This window comes from Podarcis gaigeae (assembly GCF_964106915.1).
Source record: "Podarcis gaigeae genome assembly, chromosome: 2".
NCBI lineage: Eukaryota > Metazoa > Chordata > Lepidosauria > Squamata > Lacertidae > Podarcis > Podarcis gaigeae.
In genome coordinates this window covers 97,732,244-97,751,741 of record NC_139679.1, presented here as the reverse complement: position 1 = coordinate 97,751,741, position 19,498 = coordinate 97,732,244, and the positions used below count along the sequence as shown (strand labels likewise).

General features: G+C 40.4%; 1 protein-coding gene across 50 annotated transcripts in view; it reads right to left on the bottom strand.

The window, feature by feature from the left end:
* The window catches only part of FOXP1 (forkhead box P1), a 538,949-nt gene that overhangs the window by 15,352 nt on the left and 504,099 nt on the right, over positions 1 to 19,498 (bottom strand). For 21 of the 50 annotated variants that reach the window (XM_083723848.1, XM_083723829.1, XM_083723826.1 and 18 more), the window contains 6 exons: positions 15,836 to 16,037; positions 15,650 to 15,729; positions 14,945 to 15,046; positions 9,400 to 9,569; positions 7,481 to 7,550; positions 543 to 709 (listed from right to left, as the gene is read on the bottom strand). In XM_083723848.1, the coding sequence (XP_083579974.1) occupies positions 543 to 709; positions 7,481 to 7,550; positions 9,400 to 9,569; positions 14,945 to 15,046; positions 15,650 to 15,729; positions 15,836 to 16,037 (791 nt within the window). Of the gene's footprint in view, positions 1 to 542; positions 710 to 7,480; positions 7,551 to 9,399; positions 9,570 to 9,952; positions 10,075 to 14,944; positions 15,047 to 15,649; positions 15,730 to 15,835; positions 16,038 to 19,498 lie in introns of all 50 variants that reach the window. The other 29 variants (XM_083723838.1, XM_083723835.1, XM_083723841.1 and 26 more) reach the window with 4 other exon arrangements.

The following is a 19,498-nucleotide window of genomic DNA, read 5'->3' as shown; positions in this document are numbered from 1 at the left end:
CCAGATCCCACCTATTCCTTGAGCTTTCATCCAGATTCACTTGCTTGCACAAAGCTTATGTGAAAGTTAGATATTTCCAGGTTCTTACTGAAAGTCTGCCACACAGGTGGTAAAAGAAAACAGTGGCACTATAATATCTTTAATGGATTTGACCCTAGCATCTTGTGCTCAAGAGTACAATCTCTTTGAACAAGAAGATTCCATTTTAGCCACCATGGGAAAATGGTGATTAATTGATCTTTCCAGATTCATTAAAGGATCCAAGTGGAAACAATGCATTAAGAGACAAAAAAATCTCCCAAAGAAATGCATTTTCAGAATGCCATTTCTGCAAACTGGTGGTTTACAAGCCAAACGACTGAGTGAAAAGTGAGTTAACAATGCCCAGGTGGATTTATCAGACCAGACTAAAGGTAAATGGTTCCTTTTCTTCAAGTTGGCACAAACATTTCTGGAGTTTATATTTTTGGCTTCACTGGAAGAGGGGCAGGGAGAGAGACAGGAGATAAATGTAAACAGCAGCAACATTCCTCTCTACTTACATTGCTTGCATAGGGGAACGTCCTGGGCTGCTGTCACTCCCATTACTGTTCGCATGCTCCATTGCACCATTAAGATCTTCCCGCATAGCATTGGCTAAACTGCCCAGAGTGGGATTTCCCATGGAAGCAGTAGTGTACAGAGGTATACTGTTCTCAGCCATTGAAGCCTGTCGAGTCAAAGAACAAGACATGAGAATCCATAGCAACACATGCTCATACATGTGCCACAGATCAGCTGCAAGGTAACACTGTTTGCACTATGTTTTCATTAAATATAATGAATAAAATCCCCACTTAATTATTTCCACCACTGGCTAGAGTGTAGCTAAGATTTCACAAAGCTCTGTTTTCTACTTGTAGTAACTACCAAATACAATATCATCCCATTCACACTCAGGGAAGAATTCAAACGATGACTGGGACAAATTAAATATGTTAAATTATAGATCTGGCCTTGGTTCTTTATTTAAAAAAAGCAAACAAACCCAGAATACAGGCATTTTGGATTGGGACCATAGTGTAGGTGAAGGGTTTTTTAAAAAATGCCTTACCTCAAAAATTGTCCCCTCGCTGCTATTTACATTAGCACCAATGGCACTAGGATAAATTCCTAGGGTCACCAGATAGAGCTCATAACTCATGTCTGAAATTCTGGAGCTCTGGTGCCACTTGTGTACTAGATGGACCAGCGGTGTGACATGGCTAAAGACAGCTTCCTGTGTTCCTGTTTGCTCATTTTGTAATATGAACTCCTTACCATCTTCCCATGTACCTCCTTGTGGTGTAATTCCACATGGCTGCACTTGTGAATATTACACCCAAGTATGCAGGACTAACAGCTTGGATGGATCTGTATGTGAGTTGATGGGGAAAGGTTATTTAGTTTAGGGGAAGTAATTGGGACAGGAATGTTTTCTGAACTCTTCTAATGTGTATCATTCATGAAAACGGAATCATATTCAAGAGCAAATATTTTAGGCAACATCCTGGTAACATTATTTCCATATTCTTGTTTTGACTTGTGGTACCTGCTTTGAGACAACTTTCATTTGGATGGATGGGACTTGCACTGGACTCCCACAAAATTCCAGTGAAATGAATAAAGCAGCAGTGTTTGGCTGCTTTGTTCTCACATTGCTTGTCAAATGTAATCAAATTGCCAAATAGTGATTTAACCATGCCAGTTCTGAGCTGCACTGGTACTTCAGTAAATAGGCCCTCATATTCAATATTCCCTGAGCCAGAGTAAAGTCTAGTTTGGAAGATTTCTGTTAAGTGGTCAATACAAACTCTTAAGATATAAAAATGAGATATTCACTAGCTTGTATTCAAATGGAAAATAGTGCAAGAATTGGACTTAAGTGCATGTTCTTTACAGAAAATGAACTGATAAACCATTTCTTTGCACTTGCAAACCTGAGATGAAGTCCTCACTTGTTCTTTATAGAGTTCATTTCTGGTGCCAAGGTCTTTACAACCTTCATTTCACTGAGACTTATGACAATTTAGTGAGGCAAGACAGTTTCATTCCCACTTAAAAAAATGAAGGGCTAAGACTGAGAGCAAGTGACTGGGCCCAAGGCCACCCAAGAAGTATGTGACTGCATTGGAATAACAACAAAGGCCTGCCAGGTTTCAACCAATATGCGATCCACTAGACCAACTCCCTGGACAGAGTCAAGACTAGTCTGTTTGCATCTTAAAATGCAATAAACACACAGCCCTGTCCTACTCTACTAGTGCAATTTCCTAGTGAGCGGAGGTGCATGGGAAAGAGAACAAGGAGGGAGAAATCACAGAAATGGTGCATCCTGCATTGCTGGAAGGGGCAAGATCGCAACATACACATAGCATCAAAAAGGGTAAAGAGGAGTTAGGCCAGAGAGAGGTTGACGGGTTCATTTTTGTGGGATTTAAAGGGCCAGGTGGAAGCAAGAGGGGAAGCAGGAAGATGATAGCAATAACAGATAGATAGATGATTAGATAGATAGATAGATAGATAGATGATAGATAGATGACAGATAGTTATTTAAAAGAAATATTTAAAACAGCATTGGAGGTGGAGTAGTTGTGTTCTTGGAAATATTCCAGGCACTGCTAGTACATGTGCAGCTACATTTTACATAGCTCACACTGGCTGAGGCAGAAGGTGAAGTGAGAGGAGGCATATCTCTGTTTCAGCCTGAAACCGGCAGTGATCAGGACTGACTTGGGGGCAATGCTGTCAAGTGATGGCAGCTGGGCCAGCTCAGGATACAGCAAATTGCAGGCTAGGTTAGCCCCTTCCCTCTTAGCAGCAGTACCTCTGCCTGCCCATCTGTTTTCTGGGCGGAATGGGGAGTTCTGTGCCATGAGCGGAGATTGGCAAGGCTCAGCCGAGGGATACCTCCGCCCAATCCAACTCTTGTGTTAAACCTTTTAAAACTCTGCACCCCTCCCCTCGCTTGCCTGCACTTTTGAGACCCAACATATGCCGGTCTTTGGGAGCAATCAGGCTGGTGGGCACAAGCCAGGAGGGTTTTTCAGTTGTGGCCTCACATTCACAGGCCCTCTGTTTGTTGCAGCAATGTTTTTTTTTAATGATTTTAATTGGGCTGGTGAAATCTGTGGTTCCTTTTAACTGTGACTATTTTGTCATTTTAATGTTCTACTGGGGCGAGCTGCTATTTTAATATATGCCCTGGCTATTTATTGTCTTTATTATTTTAGTGTTATTGACTGTTCCTAGTTTTAAATTATGCATTTAATATATTACAGTTACATATTTATTTGGCCCATGCACCTTAACGTGTTGCCTTCTGAGAATTTCTCTTTTTAAATATGGGACACAAATCTATTAAAATAAATAAATGAAATATAAGGGCAATTAATTTCTGAGAGATGCTTTTTACAAAAAGGAGGAGATTCTGGCTCTCCTAGTGTTCAGCCTATCTGAGATGGGGGGGGAAGGCCTTTTGAAGAAATTAGCACCAAACAAAACACCCACCAGCTAATCACAGTGCGGATGTGTGCTACAGAGGAAACAATTTGCAAGTTAGTCCATACTGAACTACCTGGCATTGCTGAACTTTGAGATGTTTTGACTCTTTACTTACTGCAGTGTAACCTGAAGAAACAGATTCAACACAGTCGTCACTGGTGGCTGCAAAAGTCTGCTGCTTTTATGCTCTATCTAGCGGCCCTCCCCGAAGCACAGTCCCTATCTCTATGCAGTGCAATCAAAAAACTACTCTAACGAAGAGGATTATATTAATCTTTTTTTATTCAAGATGCAGAAAAATAATTTTGATGAAGTGGGGAACATAAGACTCATGCTTCCTGCAGTTTGAGAAATAATGAGTCACGCACTTCCCACCACCGAGATAACTTGTAATTGCAGTAAAGTAATTTATTTAGGAAGAGCCAGAACAGGAAAAGCACCTGCTATTCCCCCCCACCCTCCAAAAACCACAGGTGGCCAAATGGACAAATTCCATTCAGAAGCAACAAGATAGAAAGCAACAGGGGATCTTCACGTGGCAACATTCTGAGATGTGGATCAGAAATGTTAATCTGGAAATTCTAATGGTGTTTTTCCCTACGCAAAAGCCCTCAGGGCCGTGATCCAAAGGCACATGATGCAACACTTTTCTACATTTTTTCACAGCTTCCCCATGAGTCACTAAACACAGCCCTTTGGTTGGAACTTTATCTTTGGATATAAAGGGATAATAATGTTTTACAAACTTAGAGTTGCCTCCTCCTTTTACTAGGCTCCTGTCATATCTTGAAAATGCTTTTTGATTTAGGAGGGGAGACTACAAAGAGAACGTGGGAAACACATAATTAAACAAGGGAGAACAGGAGCATCAGAGATGTTCATTCATTCCTCTTGCTTCACTTTGTGTTCCACCAGATTGAGCATATCAGTAGATCTGACGGTTGTTTCACCCTTGTCTAGCCTCAGAGAAGTAAATCACGGGTAGAAGTGCTGCCTGCTGAAAGAGTTTAGGGAGCCAGCTGACAGCAGATGGATTGCAAACAGAGATACTGTGCTTCTGGGAAACTATTGCAGAAGACAGTTACCTCACCTATAGGACAAGAAAGAAAGCGAATGTGGGGATATCCCATGAAACAGAGCAAAAAAAAAAATCTGTTTCTTGGCTTTGAATGACAAGAGAATGACAGAATGGTTTGTGACAGCTGAATGAAGAAGGTGCCACGTCCTGGAAAATCCACCAACAATATAAGCCAGCTTGCATGCTTAATGAGTTATGTTTTCAGTAGTCCTCTAAGCTGAGATGATGGAATGGGAATTAGTTGTAATGACTATTACCACAACCAGCAAAATGTGGGCACATGGCTTGATAAATGATGATCTCCCAACACATGCCTATCAACCATTTGTTGCTTACATTGCTATACAACATAGTATCAAGCCATCAAAGATGTTTTGCTTGTTTTTGCAGCAGAGAAAAGGCATTTTGTATGGTTTTGTATTCGGCTTAATTGCTCAAGGCTTCCTAAAAGTCACAGCTTTTGAACTAGGATTCTTTCAAGAGATGTGGAGCATTGAGAGTCCCAACAACAAGAAAAGAAATTCTATACACTCACAAACAGTGCTTTAAAAAATGCTCACTCCCTTTCTGACTGAGGCAGAGTTAATTTGAAATATAAGAAACAAAATAATTGTTTTCCCGATGGTGGCCATATGATTTTTTTTGCACGTGTATTCGTCATGTTAGCTTCTACACATTTCTGCATTTTCAGTCATGGATATTCACTGTGAAACTGCTTATTGCTGTCCACAACACTGAGTGAAGCTTGATAAAATGTCTCTGGCGCCTTCTTGGGTTTTGTTCCTCGTTCACAAAGGCCCTCCCGTGTTCTTTTCTGTTCTGGGCATGTGCATAAGCATTTCCGTACGTGTGTGTGCACGCCTTTTAAAAAATGGCTAGGTTGTGCTCAGGTGAGGAGCAAACAGAAGGACAGGTGTGTGAAAATGACTCTTATCTGCTGAAAAGAAATGAATGAATGTGCTAAGTAGCTTCTACACCAGCAGTAACTACAGATGTGTAATGGGTTATTTTTATTTACTGTATTTCCTGTGGTAAGGGGAAATGTGGATTAATTTTTTTGGGGAAAGGGGGGGCTGACATTTTGATGTTGTCATGTGGACGCTGCAAAAAAACGTATGTGCCCAAGAAGCACCAATTCCACAATAAACTCCCTTCTGGAAGCACCCTTAATTTATTAAATGTTATTTGAAATATATACCACCTTCCTCTTGTGTATGTTTTTCTTTTTTTGGTCCCCCCCTTTTTTTAGGTTAAATGATGGTAGTGCAGGAGAACAGAAATTACTGTTACGTTATCACATAATACGGGGGGGGGGGGGGGAGATGACGACAACAACACATGTCTTAGAACTAAAACACGAACTGTTCTGTATGATAAGCATATTAATTGAAATTAGTCACATAGCTAACAGAAGCTGAAGGAATGCTGGATCACTTCATTTTTGCCTTTCAGCCTCATGAATGCAAAATGTGCTTGTAATCTTAATACTATTCCGCAGACGGAGCATGTCTTTAAAAACCGCACTTCACAAGACTCGAGGGAAAATAAGATCCTAATGAATGGTATTTACAGTTGCTTCATTTGCACATGCTTTCATTTGCTTTTCAGAAGTTACTACATAAACTGAAGTAATTAGGGGTAATGTGGGGCTGCTACTCCCTTCTTAATCAATCCCCTTCTTGTTTTAAAACTAAAAGGGAAAGTCCAGCAAACCTCTCAGAAATGCTATGGCATGAAAAATGCACGTATACTGTGACTCTGCATCCAGATAGGCTTATGACAATACAACTTATTACAGAGGGGTACAGGCAACTGTGTCATGTCACCACCTACAGTTTTGCATATTGGCCAAGTAGAATGCCTTCAGAAGCATTTTCCCACAGACACAAAAAACCTGTGTGTGTGTCTGTGTCTGTGTGTGTGTCTGTGCGCGCGCCCATATGCAAGTGTGGGTATGCAATCCAGCTCAGTTATAATCAGTGGGGATTTTCTTGTTGAGCAGAATCCGAGGTGGATTGCCATCTGTATGCGTGGTCTGTGCCTCGCAAAAATTAAAGACCTTTCAAGTGTGAGAAGCATCATAGAAGAATCACGAAAACTTATCTCTTTACAGCGACAACCATACAAATGTTTATTAGTTACATCTATTTCCACACCAAACATATTGAGGGGAAGTAGTGAGAATGTTTTCTAGGGAATTTGAACACAAAACTGTGAAAAAATGCATGCTTTTGGTTGGCCTAAATAATTTTTATAATTTTGCATGTCTAGAAAATGTTCAGAAGCTTGTTTATACATTCTTAACTGCTTACCCACGTGAGAAAGTATCTAGACATTTCCCTTAAAATCATTTGTTATCGGCAGCACAAAAGTGACATCTCTTTTCTTCCAGCGTGATGCAAGTGTTAGCTGTTTCATAACAGAAAAACAAGCAACTGAAAGATCCTTAAAAGAAAAATCTCTCTGTGTGTGTGAATCTGCTTTCCCTTTAAAGCCACGAACAATAGAAGGTCATGTGATACAGTATCCTATCATTCAGCACATTAATAGCTGTGCTAGAGTAATTACACTTGTGGTATTTTTGCCTCAAGTGAAATTCTGAAATAAGAGGATGGAAATTATGATACTGCTGATAAATATTAATAAGTGAACTTTTAATTTTTTTGCCACAATATTCAAAATGCTAAGCATCTAGCTAATGCTGAAGCGGCCTGATATGTGTTTGCCTCCAGGGACCATGATGCTTTATGCACTTAAGAAAAAAGTTTAACGGAATTAAAATTTAATATCTAATTAGAGCAAGGCTAATATATTTTGAAACGAGTAGGAAGACACACACACACGCCTATGTGGCATATTTGCCACACTCATTAATCTTACCTGTAAAGCAGCACTGAGAGGTGAGCAGTAGGTGTGGCTGGTCTGCATGTTTTTAATAAGTGAAGGGTTTCTGCGCAAGGAAGATAGGTAAAGAAAGGGTAAAGTTAAATACAGTCAAATTTGCACTTCCAGAAGGCCAGGCTTTCTCTCGTACCAGAAAAAAAAGACAACACATAATAAACATACTGGGGTTTTTTTGTTTTGTTTTAAACTACATAGCTATTTTGACTACCCTCTCCTTCACTGAATATGTATCTCAGGTCTAATGTCACGTTTTGGTCTCAGAGCTGAAAGTGCCCTTTAGATGTTCCCTGAGCTCCATACCTCTGTGCAGCTCCCACACAGCTGGGAGAACATCCATATGAGGCAGCCATGCAGGCAGAAGATGCTCACTTGGGTCTTTCCCACAGAACTGACACTGTTTTCCCTATAACATGGGAAACCAGCAAGTGTGTCAGCCAGTGTTGCATCATTTAAACATTCTCCCAACTCTGCGGGAGCTGTTCTTGGATATGAAGCTGGGAGAACCTCTGAAGGGCATATTGGTCAAGTTTGTTGGTGTCTGTTTTTCAGTTGCACCCACCATAGTTTTTCCTGGACTTCGTATAATGAAGGCCCTCCACAAAAGCATGTAAGGCGTGGAAAGGAAAGAACTATTCATCCATCCCCAAACATCCCACATCCTCTGTTCCTGTGTGAGACACCATTCTTCTTGACATGGCTTCTGACTGGAAGGGAGCTACTTGTGCCAGAAATCCATGCAATGTTTTTAGAGGCAAAAATAATTCTTTTGTGTACCTATGTTGGTCAGGCATCACTGAATGATCCAATGGTGCCTGAAGTATGTTGTTGGAAGTACCTAAGAAACTAAGTGTTTTACAATACACAGTGGGTTGGTCATAATTTAGTAGGACTTGTGTTCCCACTGATTTCACAGGAACTTAACACATGATTACCTTTTCACATTGAATTCAATTACATAACTAACTCACAGCACAATCCTGGTGGATTGCAGGAGATTTCCTGCCTCAGCAGGGGATCGGACTGAATGACCTATGACTCATTAGTCACTAGTAAGTCAGGGTCCAATCTAAATGTGCCCAAGTATGTAATAAGAAAACATGCAAGGGTAAAATCCATCAGATACTACTGATCGGATCCCTCCATTCTCTTGCTCAGTAAACTTTACTGAAATGAAAGAAAAACATAGCACCTGGTGGGTTGTACTTGGAATTTCTCTCTGGGACCACTAAAAACAATGCTCATCCTAAACCAGTAATAAAAAAACCACCCCAAAACACTGTGCTGTATCATTACTTTCTTTGTTGAAATAATGGCTTACCCCTTTTATTTTTAAAGTGTCTTCATATAGAAATATGCAATTTAAAGCCTCCAGCTCCAATTTTTTTAACATTTATTGTGCACCTTTACAAATGCCACTGCAATGGCCTTTGAGCATTGTTTTCAAACATGTTTGAATGTTTCAATTTGTTCGTTGTAGCAATGCAAATTTTATTGAGAGAATACGGGGGACGGGGGTGGGTTAAGATCAACTAAAATTATCAATATGGAAACAGCCTAAAACCATCCTGCTAATTGGTTATACAGCATTACCCAGCATCAGCATGATAAAGAACACATCCTTATCCCTGCATTATAACAAAGTATCACCATAAACATGTCAGAAAGTGTTAGCATAGGCATTTGCAAAGAGGCAGTGCGATGCATGTACAACCATGACATTTAAGGGGGAGATTTCTTTTGCAGCAAAGGCAATGCCACTATTTTGTGAAATGCGAGTCTACATGAGATGGATAAATCATGCAAAGCAAAAGCAACAGAAAACAAAAATTTGGGAGGGGAGGAACTAGCACGCCCACGCCCACACACACACACACAAAGCAAGTAAAAGCTCTTACTGTGTAACAAGCTCGCCAAAGTTTTCATCAGGGCAGAATTTTCTAGGACGGCCTCGTTGAATATGACGGCCCCGTTTAAACTCTTCATCATCAACAGTCCAAAAGGACCCAAACTCATCCTCTACTCTGATAAAGCACTTATGCAGGGATAGGTTGGTGCGAATAGCACCCTGGGATAAGATCAGCAAACGAGATGAAGTGGAAACAAAGTGACATGGGATCGGGGAATAGAACAGACATCAAATACAGGGGAAAGGAAAAAGAAAATAAAATGCAATAAGCATAAGCAAATGGATTGTGAGGGTTAATATGCATTGCCACCTAAAAGCTACTAGCATGTGATGCAAAACAAACACCAAGCAAGCAAGGGCAAGGGGACTGGTGGGCATACAAACGATAGTGATGAAATGCTCTCTGTTGTTTCTCCTTGACTGAAACAAGGTGAAACTACCCTGGATTGATCTCTAAACACCATCTAGCAGCCAAAGCCTCTATGTTAAAACTGTAAGCATGATCCAAGCTAGGCTAAGAAGTTCAAACATGGTGGACATACCCACTGATCTTTTGTGGCCTTCGTTTTTGGAACTCTACTTCATCCACTGTCCATACTGCCCCTTTTACGTTTTCTACTCGCACAAAACACTTGTGAAGACTAAGATTATGACGCACTGCATTCTGCAGCAAGTATAAGAGAGAAAATATTGAAGAAGAAGAAAAAACTTTCCATGAGAAGAAGAGACTTAGCATTGTCCATGAACAGCAGCATTGTCAGCTGGCAAGTCCCCTTTCCCTCACCCGCCCTCCGCATTGGACTGCATCATATTTGTATGTTTTTAAGATTTGCAAAAGAAATAACATAAAATCAGCTCCAGATCCCTTGATTAGCCATCAGGGTTGGGTTTCTTTTAAAGAACATGACCAACATTCAACCTGGGCAAGAATTAAAAAACAACAACACGCAATTGTCATTTTACATGCTTTGTCACCCCAGGAGCTCATATAGAACCAAGGCATAGTAGGCTAAAGAATTTATAAAACAAAAGGCAAACTTTTTTGGGGGGGGGGACGACACATCTTGCCATGAAAAAGGAAAGGAAGAGTGCGATTAAAAAACTGGGTAAAAACTGAGGGTCTGGTTTTGTAAAACTACGTTTTCATGACCTGCTAAAAGTTCAAGAAATGTTAGTCATGTGTAAAAATTCCATACATAGGTTGGGTCCAGATTAAGTTAGGTGAACTCAGTGGGACATGCTAATCATGTCTTCATTTGAGTCCCACTGATTTGAATGGGAACCGAGTGCAAGTAACTTACTCCAGATCCAACCCACAGCAACACATTTCAGAAAGCAGAAATATATCAAGACATAGCTCTGGGGGTGAAAAAACCCTCTTAAAGTCTTTCACCACATACTCCAGTAGGGAAGCTGCCTTTCATTCCTGAATTCTGGCAAAGCATTTGGTAGATCCATGAAGAAACCTCTAACACCCAAACAAAAATTCACTGCTTGTAGTACATAAATAGCTATGTCCACTGAGTCATGTTTCTGAAGGCCTCACCAATTCCATAACTGTTTTTGGATTCACACTTCCAGCAGCAGTACTTCAGTACTGCATAAAATATTCCATTTTTGAGCCACCCATACCACTGGAGTACAGTACAAAATTGCATCATATTGTATTACTGTAGAGGGACAAAGCCCGCTGTTCCCCTCAACCCCTAACACTACCTACCCGAGTCTCCAGGAAGGCAAGCAGCATGCTCTTCCCCTGTACTATCCAAGCTACTTCATCTGTCCTAGTGCCTGCTATCACTTAAAGGCAACTGATAGCTGGTAGAAAGGGAGCAGACCAGAAATACACAGGTCAGTAACTAGCATCTACCAACTGTCAATGGGGAGGCTAGTTTACAGGCACAAAGCCAGAAAAACATATGGACAGGTGTATCAGTAAACAAAAGACTAAGCTCCATATTCATGAAATCCTGTATATGTAGTGAAAGGCATTCTAATCATGGCTGTCTAAAATCACTGTGCAAACCAAGGTTAGGCATAACACATTTATCATATTAATTAAACAGCGGAGGGAGGTCTGTGTTACAACGGGGGAGGGGATTCCAAGAATCCTTTGATACTGCAGTTTCTCAGCGTAACTAATTTCCTTGCCCTTGTAGCATATCCATTTCCCCAGAAGCAGCTAAACAGACAGTCCAATGTATTTGAACAAATCCAGAGCTATATATGTGTTTTTGGCAGAAAGAAAGTTAATAAATCGCCAAAGACTCCTATAACCAACATAACGTGTTGAGGATCTACAATGTGAGTTCATTACTTCTGTTGCTCTACAAGCCAAGGCTGGGTGAAAAGCCAAGCCTTTAAGCCGGGTGAGATCCATCACACCGTCCCACAATTTCCACTCCATTATTTCACTATATGAGCAACTTTGGCTCTGATTATTTCCTTTCTGAAAATGTGTTTAAGGAATGGCAGAATGGTAACTGGAATCCTGCACATGAGTGGAGCCTGGATATCTAAACACATGGGGATCAAACCAGTCAGTCCCTTACTTATGCTTGATTCTATGTGCACACAGTTCACTCATGAGCATAGCTCTCCACCTGGAGGAAGATTGATAAACAGGAGTTGTGGGTGTCAACAGCACCACACACAGAGCAGCACATGCTGGGATTTGGGGGGGGGGGGCTGTAGGGAGAATGTGGCAGGCAACTGGACCAGCACCATGAAGCCTTAATTATAAGGAAAACATTTTTGAGTTGGAAAATGAAGTGCATAGGATTATATATGTATTATTATTCCTGTACAGTCTTCTTAATCCCTTCTCACAATGCTACTGTTGACCAGGAGTGGAAGATTTCTACCTCTCTAGGAAGCAGTTGTCTATGACAATTGCTCCCCATGTGTAGAGACAACACAGCCACTGTGTCTGACGTGGCCTTAAGAAAAAAATTAACTAACAGGAGATGACTTTGTGATTTTGTGATTCTCACTTTCAGAATGAGAAAGGAAAAAAAATGCTCGGTACATTAAAACCACAACCACACACCATACAAAAACAATGCTAATTACCCTTGAATAAAGTATTTGTTGTTTTTTATCTGAATAAGCTCTTATTTATAAAAAAAAAAACATTTACCTGGCACAGCAGTATGTGTGTGTATACATACACACACAGTGGTACCTCAGGTTACAAACACCTCAGATTTCAAACACTTTGGGTTACAGACTCCGCTAACCCAGAAGTAGTACCTCAGGTTAAGAACTTTACCTCAGGATGAAAACAGAAATCACGCAGTGGTGGCAGAGGGAGGCCCCATTAGCTAAAGTGGTACCTCAGGTTAAGAACGGTTTCAGGTTAAGAACGGACCTCCAGAACAAATTAAGTTTGTAACCCGAGGTACCACTGTTATTTGCTTTGGGGTGACATTTCACTGGCTAGCAATCTGTTTGCTATCAGTTTGGAATAGATTCACCCTAAATGAGTGAAGCTGGACTTGATCTGATCTGGGCCCAAGTTAAGTTTGTTTAAAGATTGGTTGCAATTTAAGTTAAGGGTCTGTTCTGTTACCAATGATACCATGCCAAATTCTCAAATAATATGTTCAGCTTTGAAGGGTGATAGTATTAAGATCCAAGGAAGATAGAGTTCCCATGGATCTTTGGGAGCCTGCATCACAATCCAAGGCAACTATACCTCCCATGGATCCCTGTGCCTATTAGCCACAAAGACAATACAGCAAGGCCTCTGCAGTGTAAGTCAGTATGGAAAAGGGAAGGGGGGGATCAGGTGTCAGGCTCTAAGCCTAACTTCAAAGGGGACATTTTAATAGACTCTGGGGCTTTCAAAATTGGGGGAGTTCGTTTCTGAATCCCCCAGTTCTAAAGTTTAGAGCCATCTTGTCTGATTCAGTAAAGTGATTGGTTTAAAAAAATGGTTTAAAGGGCTCTAAAGGCTTTTCCCATCCCCCTTTTTTACTTGAGAATCTGATGCCAATACCTGAATCTTAATGACCACAGTAAATGTTGGCCCTTCTTTTCAAGAGAGAAATGCAGAATGAGTGACAAGAGTTAATGAACATTGATCAGACCTGTAAAAAGTGTGGGACTGTAGCTGATGTGAGGTAGAGTAAGCTAAGCCATGATGAATTGCCCAAGGCCACTCAGTGAGCTTCCAAGGTGGTGTATTTTAAATGTATTATTTTAGATAGTAACAGGTTATTTTTATATTTTATGTCACTGGGAAATCTCCAATGAAAAGGTGATAGAAGTACTGCAAATAAGACAAAAACAAATATTGCTGAGAGGGGATTTGATTCTGAATTTTCCAAACCTAAGCTCAATATGGTAACTCCATGTACCACACAAGCTTTCAAGTGTTGTCTAAGTTACTTATCTGACTCATCAGGGAGAAACCTCACTGGCTATGAAGTCTACAGATGTGGTTGATTACATTTGTTGCAGGGTGATAACCAATGCTAGTTGGAGCAGATCCAATGAAATGGGTTGACTTAGGTAATGTTCTCCGTTAATCTGAACTGAGTATGACTTAACACTGAATATCGCCCACAGAGTTTTGCTTTCAGAACAGAATCACCAAATTGTTATTTTTTAAAAATTCTATTGCCACCTGCCCCCCCTTCACTTCACAGTTCAAAAGTGGTTTGGGGCTTCAGGATTAAAGCTTTTTAAAGGTGGCACCAGTGATGTTTCAACCTTTCTTTTCTTTAAAAAAGCTGCTGTGCCAAATCCCCAAACCACTTTTTGAAATGAGGGGAAGATAAAGAGCAGTTTAGGGTTGGGGGCTTTTTAGAAAGAAACTCTGCAAAAAAAATAAAAATCAGATGCCATGTGTGCCACTTTGTACTGTAGCCATTTTAAAATAAAGGGAGTATTCTAAGAGAATTTAAACACACAGTGAAATTAACTAAACAGAGCCAAACTATTGAAATTTAAAGCACCAGGGGTATTTTTGTTAAATTGCTAGATTTAATATTTTTATTGGCTTGCGTCTTTACTGCTGTGCCCAATTAACCTGTATTGTGTTTCATAATACACTAGTGAATGTTTTGAGAAGTTGGCATGTTAATTTAAGGCAGGTGTATCAGCTGGCTGAAAAGCCAGTTTTCTATGAATCCTTGGAAAAAGAGTTTGCGGCTTCCAGTTAAAAGAATGTGTACATAAAACCACCATCTGATAAAGCTTCTTCTTCACCCTTTCCCCTATATCTCAGCAGCTGAAATGTTTTCAGTGCTAGGAGCAACTACATAGGCAGACTGGTAGTTTAATCACAGAAGGTGGAGACAAAAAACAGCAATGGGCATCCAAATTAGCAGCAAATTTCAAAGACAGTAGAATACTTCTGCCAACCAGCAAGTTGTTTGTGGAAGATAACGAGGCACCCTGTGTGTGTCAAAACAACTGATCTAGATTTCAAAGTCCACACACCATTACAAACAGTTATGTCTGCAGCACTATCTGTTCTGTACATGTCAAGTACTAAAGCAAGAGGTACACATGGCAATAAGGGATACCTTCCACGTTGCTGCATTGCGTCTGAAGTAGGCGAACATTCGCGTGAACCAATTGTAGATTTCATTTAGTGTTAGCTGCTTTTCTGGAGATTCAAGAATGGCCTGTAAAGCAATTAAAACTCAATAATGATCTAAGACAAAATGAGCAGAAAACACACTTGCATATTTGTTTGAATAAATAAAACAAAACGTGACTCTTGAGCACAAAATCGAAAAGAAGGTTTCATGCTACAATCGAAGATTAATGGTTGTATTTAGTAGCTCAATGGCAAAATTCAAAATGGAATTATCTAATTGTTTTGAGTTTTATTTCTGTTTCCTTACAGAAATATTAATTTATTAGTCATTCATAAAGCAGAATCAAAGAGAAATGCAAAACATTTCACTAGCTGATTAAAGCTTAGTAATTATTTTGAGCTCAGATTAATTCTAGGGATCAGAGATTACTGTAGCTTGTGATAATTGACTTGCCATCTTTAAACAGGCTCATTTTCACTGTTGTGTGAAATGAATTTCCTAATAATCACATCGTATAGTAATACTTAATCAAAAGCAATTATGGTATATGTATTGCAGTTGTGAGAGAAAGAAACCTTATAGCAAAGAGTTCAGCATGCCAACGGGCTTCTCATCTGCTCTGTCTATCGCATCACATATATGTACAACCCTGGATCCCAGCAGGCTGTTCCGTTTGTTCTCACTTACCTGCCTAATTAAAGATGCATATGTAAAGGGTGGCCTGACTTCTGCATTCTTGTAGAATTCTTGGTTCTGCGCAAGATCTGCTAAATAAAGTACAGGAGTTCCCTGTATTACCATGGCCCACAGTTCACATGAGCAACACATAAATGAGAAGAATGTGAGAATCTCCCTGCACATCCATCAAGTTACCTGAAGAGATGGGCACGTTGTATTTGTCAGAGTACCGCCTTCGGATAGGTCCGACATTGTGCATGCTGGTAGTAGTGATGACAGAAGGTCCCTGGGTAACAGGAGTGATGGGTGCTGTTGGGGTGGTGGGGGTATGAGGTAAGCTCTGCGGAGAAGCCTCTGATGCAGTCTTTGAAAGTGTGACGCTAGATACAAGGTTCAGCTGTGGAAAAAGCAAAAGGAGATGTCATTAAAAATATTTATCACAATTTGCTCTTCTTGATGCATAGGAGTGGTGTTGTTGTTAAGAGTGTGAACTGAAGACTAGGAAGTATCTGGTTATAAACAACGTTTGAGCCATGACCTTAGGGCAAGCTACCATGTTTCAACTCAGCCCCAGGTTCTCTTCCATTGTAAGGTAATACGATGCTTTAAACACATTAAAGCAAAGGTAGACAATGTGGTGGCCTCCATATGTTGTTGGACTATAACACCCATCATCCCTGACCATTCTGGCTGGGCCGATGGGAGTTGTAGTCAAAAACATCTGGAGGGTATTAAATAAAATGACAAGTATTTTAAAATTAAGTTTAACAATTATTTTTTTAAAAAACACACTACTTATATTACTGAATGCCCCCAAACCAAGTATTTACTATGACTAGTATCCAAAGATGTGCCAAATCTCTATTTTCATTAGTGCAAGGGTTTATGCTTGCACAACCAAACTTTTCCTCCCCTCACACACCCCTTTCTCTGTTCTGGGTTGTCCCCCCACCAGCCAATTCTCCACAGCAGATTTCAGGAAAGCTAGTGGCGGAGCTTCATGCTCCAGCACCAGGGGGCGGGGGGCTCTGGTGCACCACCCGCAGGGGCGTGGCATGCGTCCTGGGGGCGTGGTGCGCTGCCTGTGGGGGTTGGCGCCCAGCGCGGTTGGGGGAACAGCTGTGATGGCACCCCACTGGGATCACGCTGCAACAACGGCAAAACTACTCAAAACTTGAAGCAGTTTTTGATACGAATCCATCTTCCCATGAAAATCTGATAATAAAAAACAGTGAGAGAAGATGGAAGAAAAGCACAATATGGGGGCGTGTTTTTTTATCCTCAGCAACTAAACTCTTGGAATGATTTGCATTGAAAATTCTGCATGGCTGTAAAAGGTTTAAATTACTATCTTTACATCATGGTCCCAATCCAATTCCGCAAATTCTGTCATTTTTAACAACAACTAAACAAACAAACAAAAATCAGAAACACATTCACACATTTTTTATATCACTCCTGGTTTGGTCCCAAATAATACCATTAAGCCTTCACTCCTATACTCACTAACTGCAGCAAATTCTATTGAACTCAGTGGGGCTTCCTTCTGAACAGCCATGTATAGGATTATACCCTAGCATCGTACCTATTAGTCATTTAAAGTATTGCAAGGTTAAAGAATATATATTTGGTTAATAAAAAACAGACCACTTTAAGAATCAACGCTATTTTTCTAAGAGATTATACAAAAGGCCCCATGAGGACATCAGAAAATTTATATTTCACGTGTATTACATGGGTTACTTAATTAATCAGATAAATAATCAGTTATCTACAAGCAATATTCATTTTTTTTTAAAAAAAATGGTACTATATAACTAGATAAGCAACATGGCCAACAATTGGCTGCAAGAAGTGCATAGTTGAAGAGTGCTGATGTTATTTCCCATTAACACAGATCTCATTATACACAGAGGACTCAAAAAGTATTTAAGACAAATGAAGGCTCATAGGAATTTGGTGACAGAGACACAAGATGACCCTTAAAACACAGTAACTAAATGGAAATCTTGATGTTTAGATGCAAACAGTACAGAATGTGTACTTATGGCCTACTTTTGAGCTCCCCGCTGGGTTAAACAATGTGGGAGGGCCATTCTAACTCAACTGTCAATATAAACTACTGTCAGAATTCAAGTTGCATCAGGCTACACAGGCTACAAGGGAAAATGAGGTATGTGCACCAATCTCAGAGCTTGGGATGCGAGGGGTGAAGCAAAGGGTAGTAGGTGTGCCCCACTCTGCAACATTTCTCCATTTACAGAACCTTATTTTTATTTATGTATTCAAAACGTTTTTATAACACCCTTCATTAAAAATCCCAGAGTGGTTTTCCACACCCAAATCCCAATACAATAAAAACAGTTCATCTAAATCCAATAAATTCAGGAAAAACAGCAACTATCACAGTAGCCAGACAAATCTCAATGCCCTGGTATCAATGGGCAGCCAAATTACACACTACATTTGCATTTCTTCTTCCATACTTAAGACGCAGAATGTTATTTTTCATAACCAAAAGTAGTCGGGAGTGGGGCAGAGATGGTTTGGTGTTTTGCTCTTTCCTCCTGAAAATCGCTATCAAGCTGCAATTTGCCCCCAAAGAGCTGATTGCCGTAAGCAGCAGCTGGAGGGCACATGTGTTACTCCTGGTAGGAGAACCATGTGGGAAGAAAGGGTGACACTCTTGCACCACAGTCCCCCATCCACATCACCTACCGCATGCAACTGTGAAAACACACAAGGAATGTTTGGTTTGTGCCAGTCCTTTCCACTTATACAACAAGGGGAACAAGCTACACCCAGGAAAACCGAGGAGGGAGCACATGTCTCATGGAAACTTGGCATGCAAAATGTTGAGGGGAAAGAGGCAGCAACAATATTTTTCTGCACACAGCAGCATTGGTTATGAACCGAACTTTGCGGAAACGAGAGCTGGCTGGTTGGATCCGTGATTCGATCCCACAGTCTGCTAACCTGTCTAAGAAGAAAGATGGTTTTGCTTTCAAATAGCGCAATGACATGAAATGACGGTTGCAGATTCAGAAATTACCTCGGATAGTGTTATTTCCTGAAAACACCAGGCAAATGCTAACTTATGCACCTGACTGGCTATCTTAAGTTACTTTATTTGGGATTGCATAAATTCTGTTATGCCCCTCTGACATCTACCCATCACACACACACACACACACACACACACACGGAGAAAGCACAGTAACAACTATAGTACAATTGAGAAGTCTTGCTAAGAAATCAAATCTACCCTATTTTATCTCCATTGTTAAAGTAGGTGTTTTTAAATATCACAAGCAGATTTGAATCAATTTCCAGTGCTCTTCCATTGCATAAGCTCAGTAGATTGGCTCTCCTGCTGTAAGGAGCACGGATACTGTTTCATCATTACTGTTCAAACCACTCAATTTCAAACAAGTTCAATTCTGTTTTTACTGTTTAAAAGCTTAAACATTTAATCTGTTTCTACTAGGAAGCTGGGGAGGGGGAAGCCCAAAGGTCAATGTTCTCCAGTTAAATAATCTGAATTGAGTTAAATTTCTTTAGGCTTTTCAGGGTAGGTAGTACAACTAGAAATAAACAGAGAAAGTGAGGAAGAGTAAAGGGAGGGGATGCCTCCTTTAACAGGCTTGACAAATGACACTGCGATTCACACCCACTGCTGGGCTGCCACTAATAAGCTACAGAGGAAGCAGCCAATCTCAGCTAATTACCAGATAAAATTGTATTGTAAGGACTCTAATTAGGAGATGCTTATGGAGGTGATCTAATGATTAAACGCCGCATTCGAATGACCCCACCATCAATGTGCAATGGTGCAAGATGTCACTGGAATATTTTGTA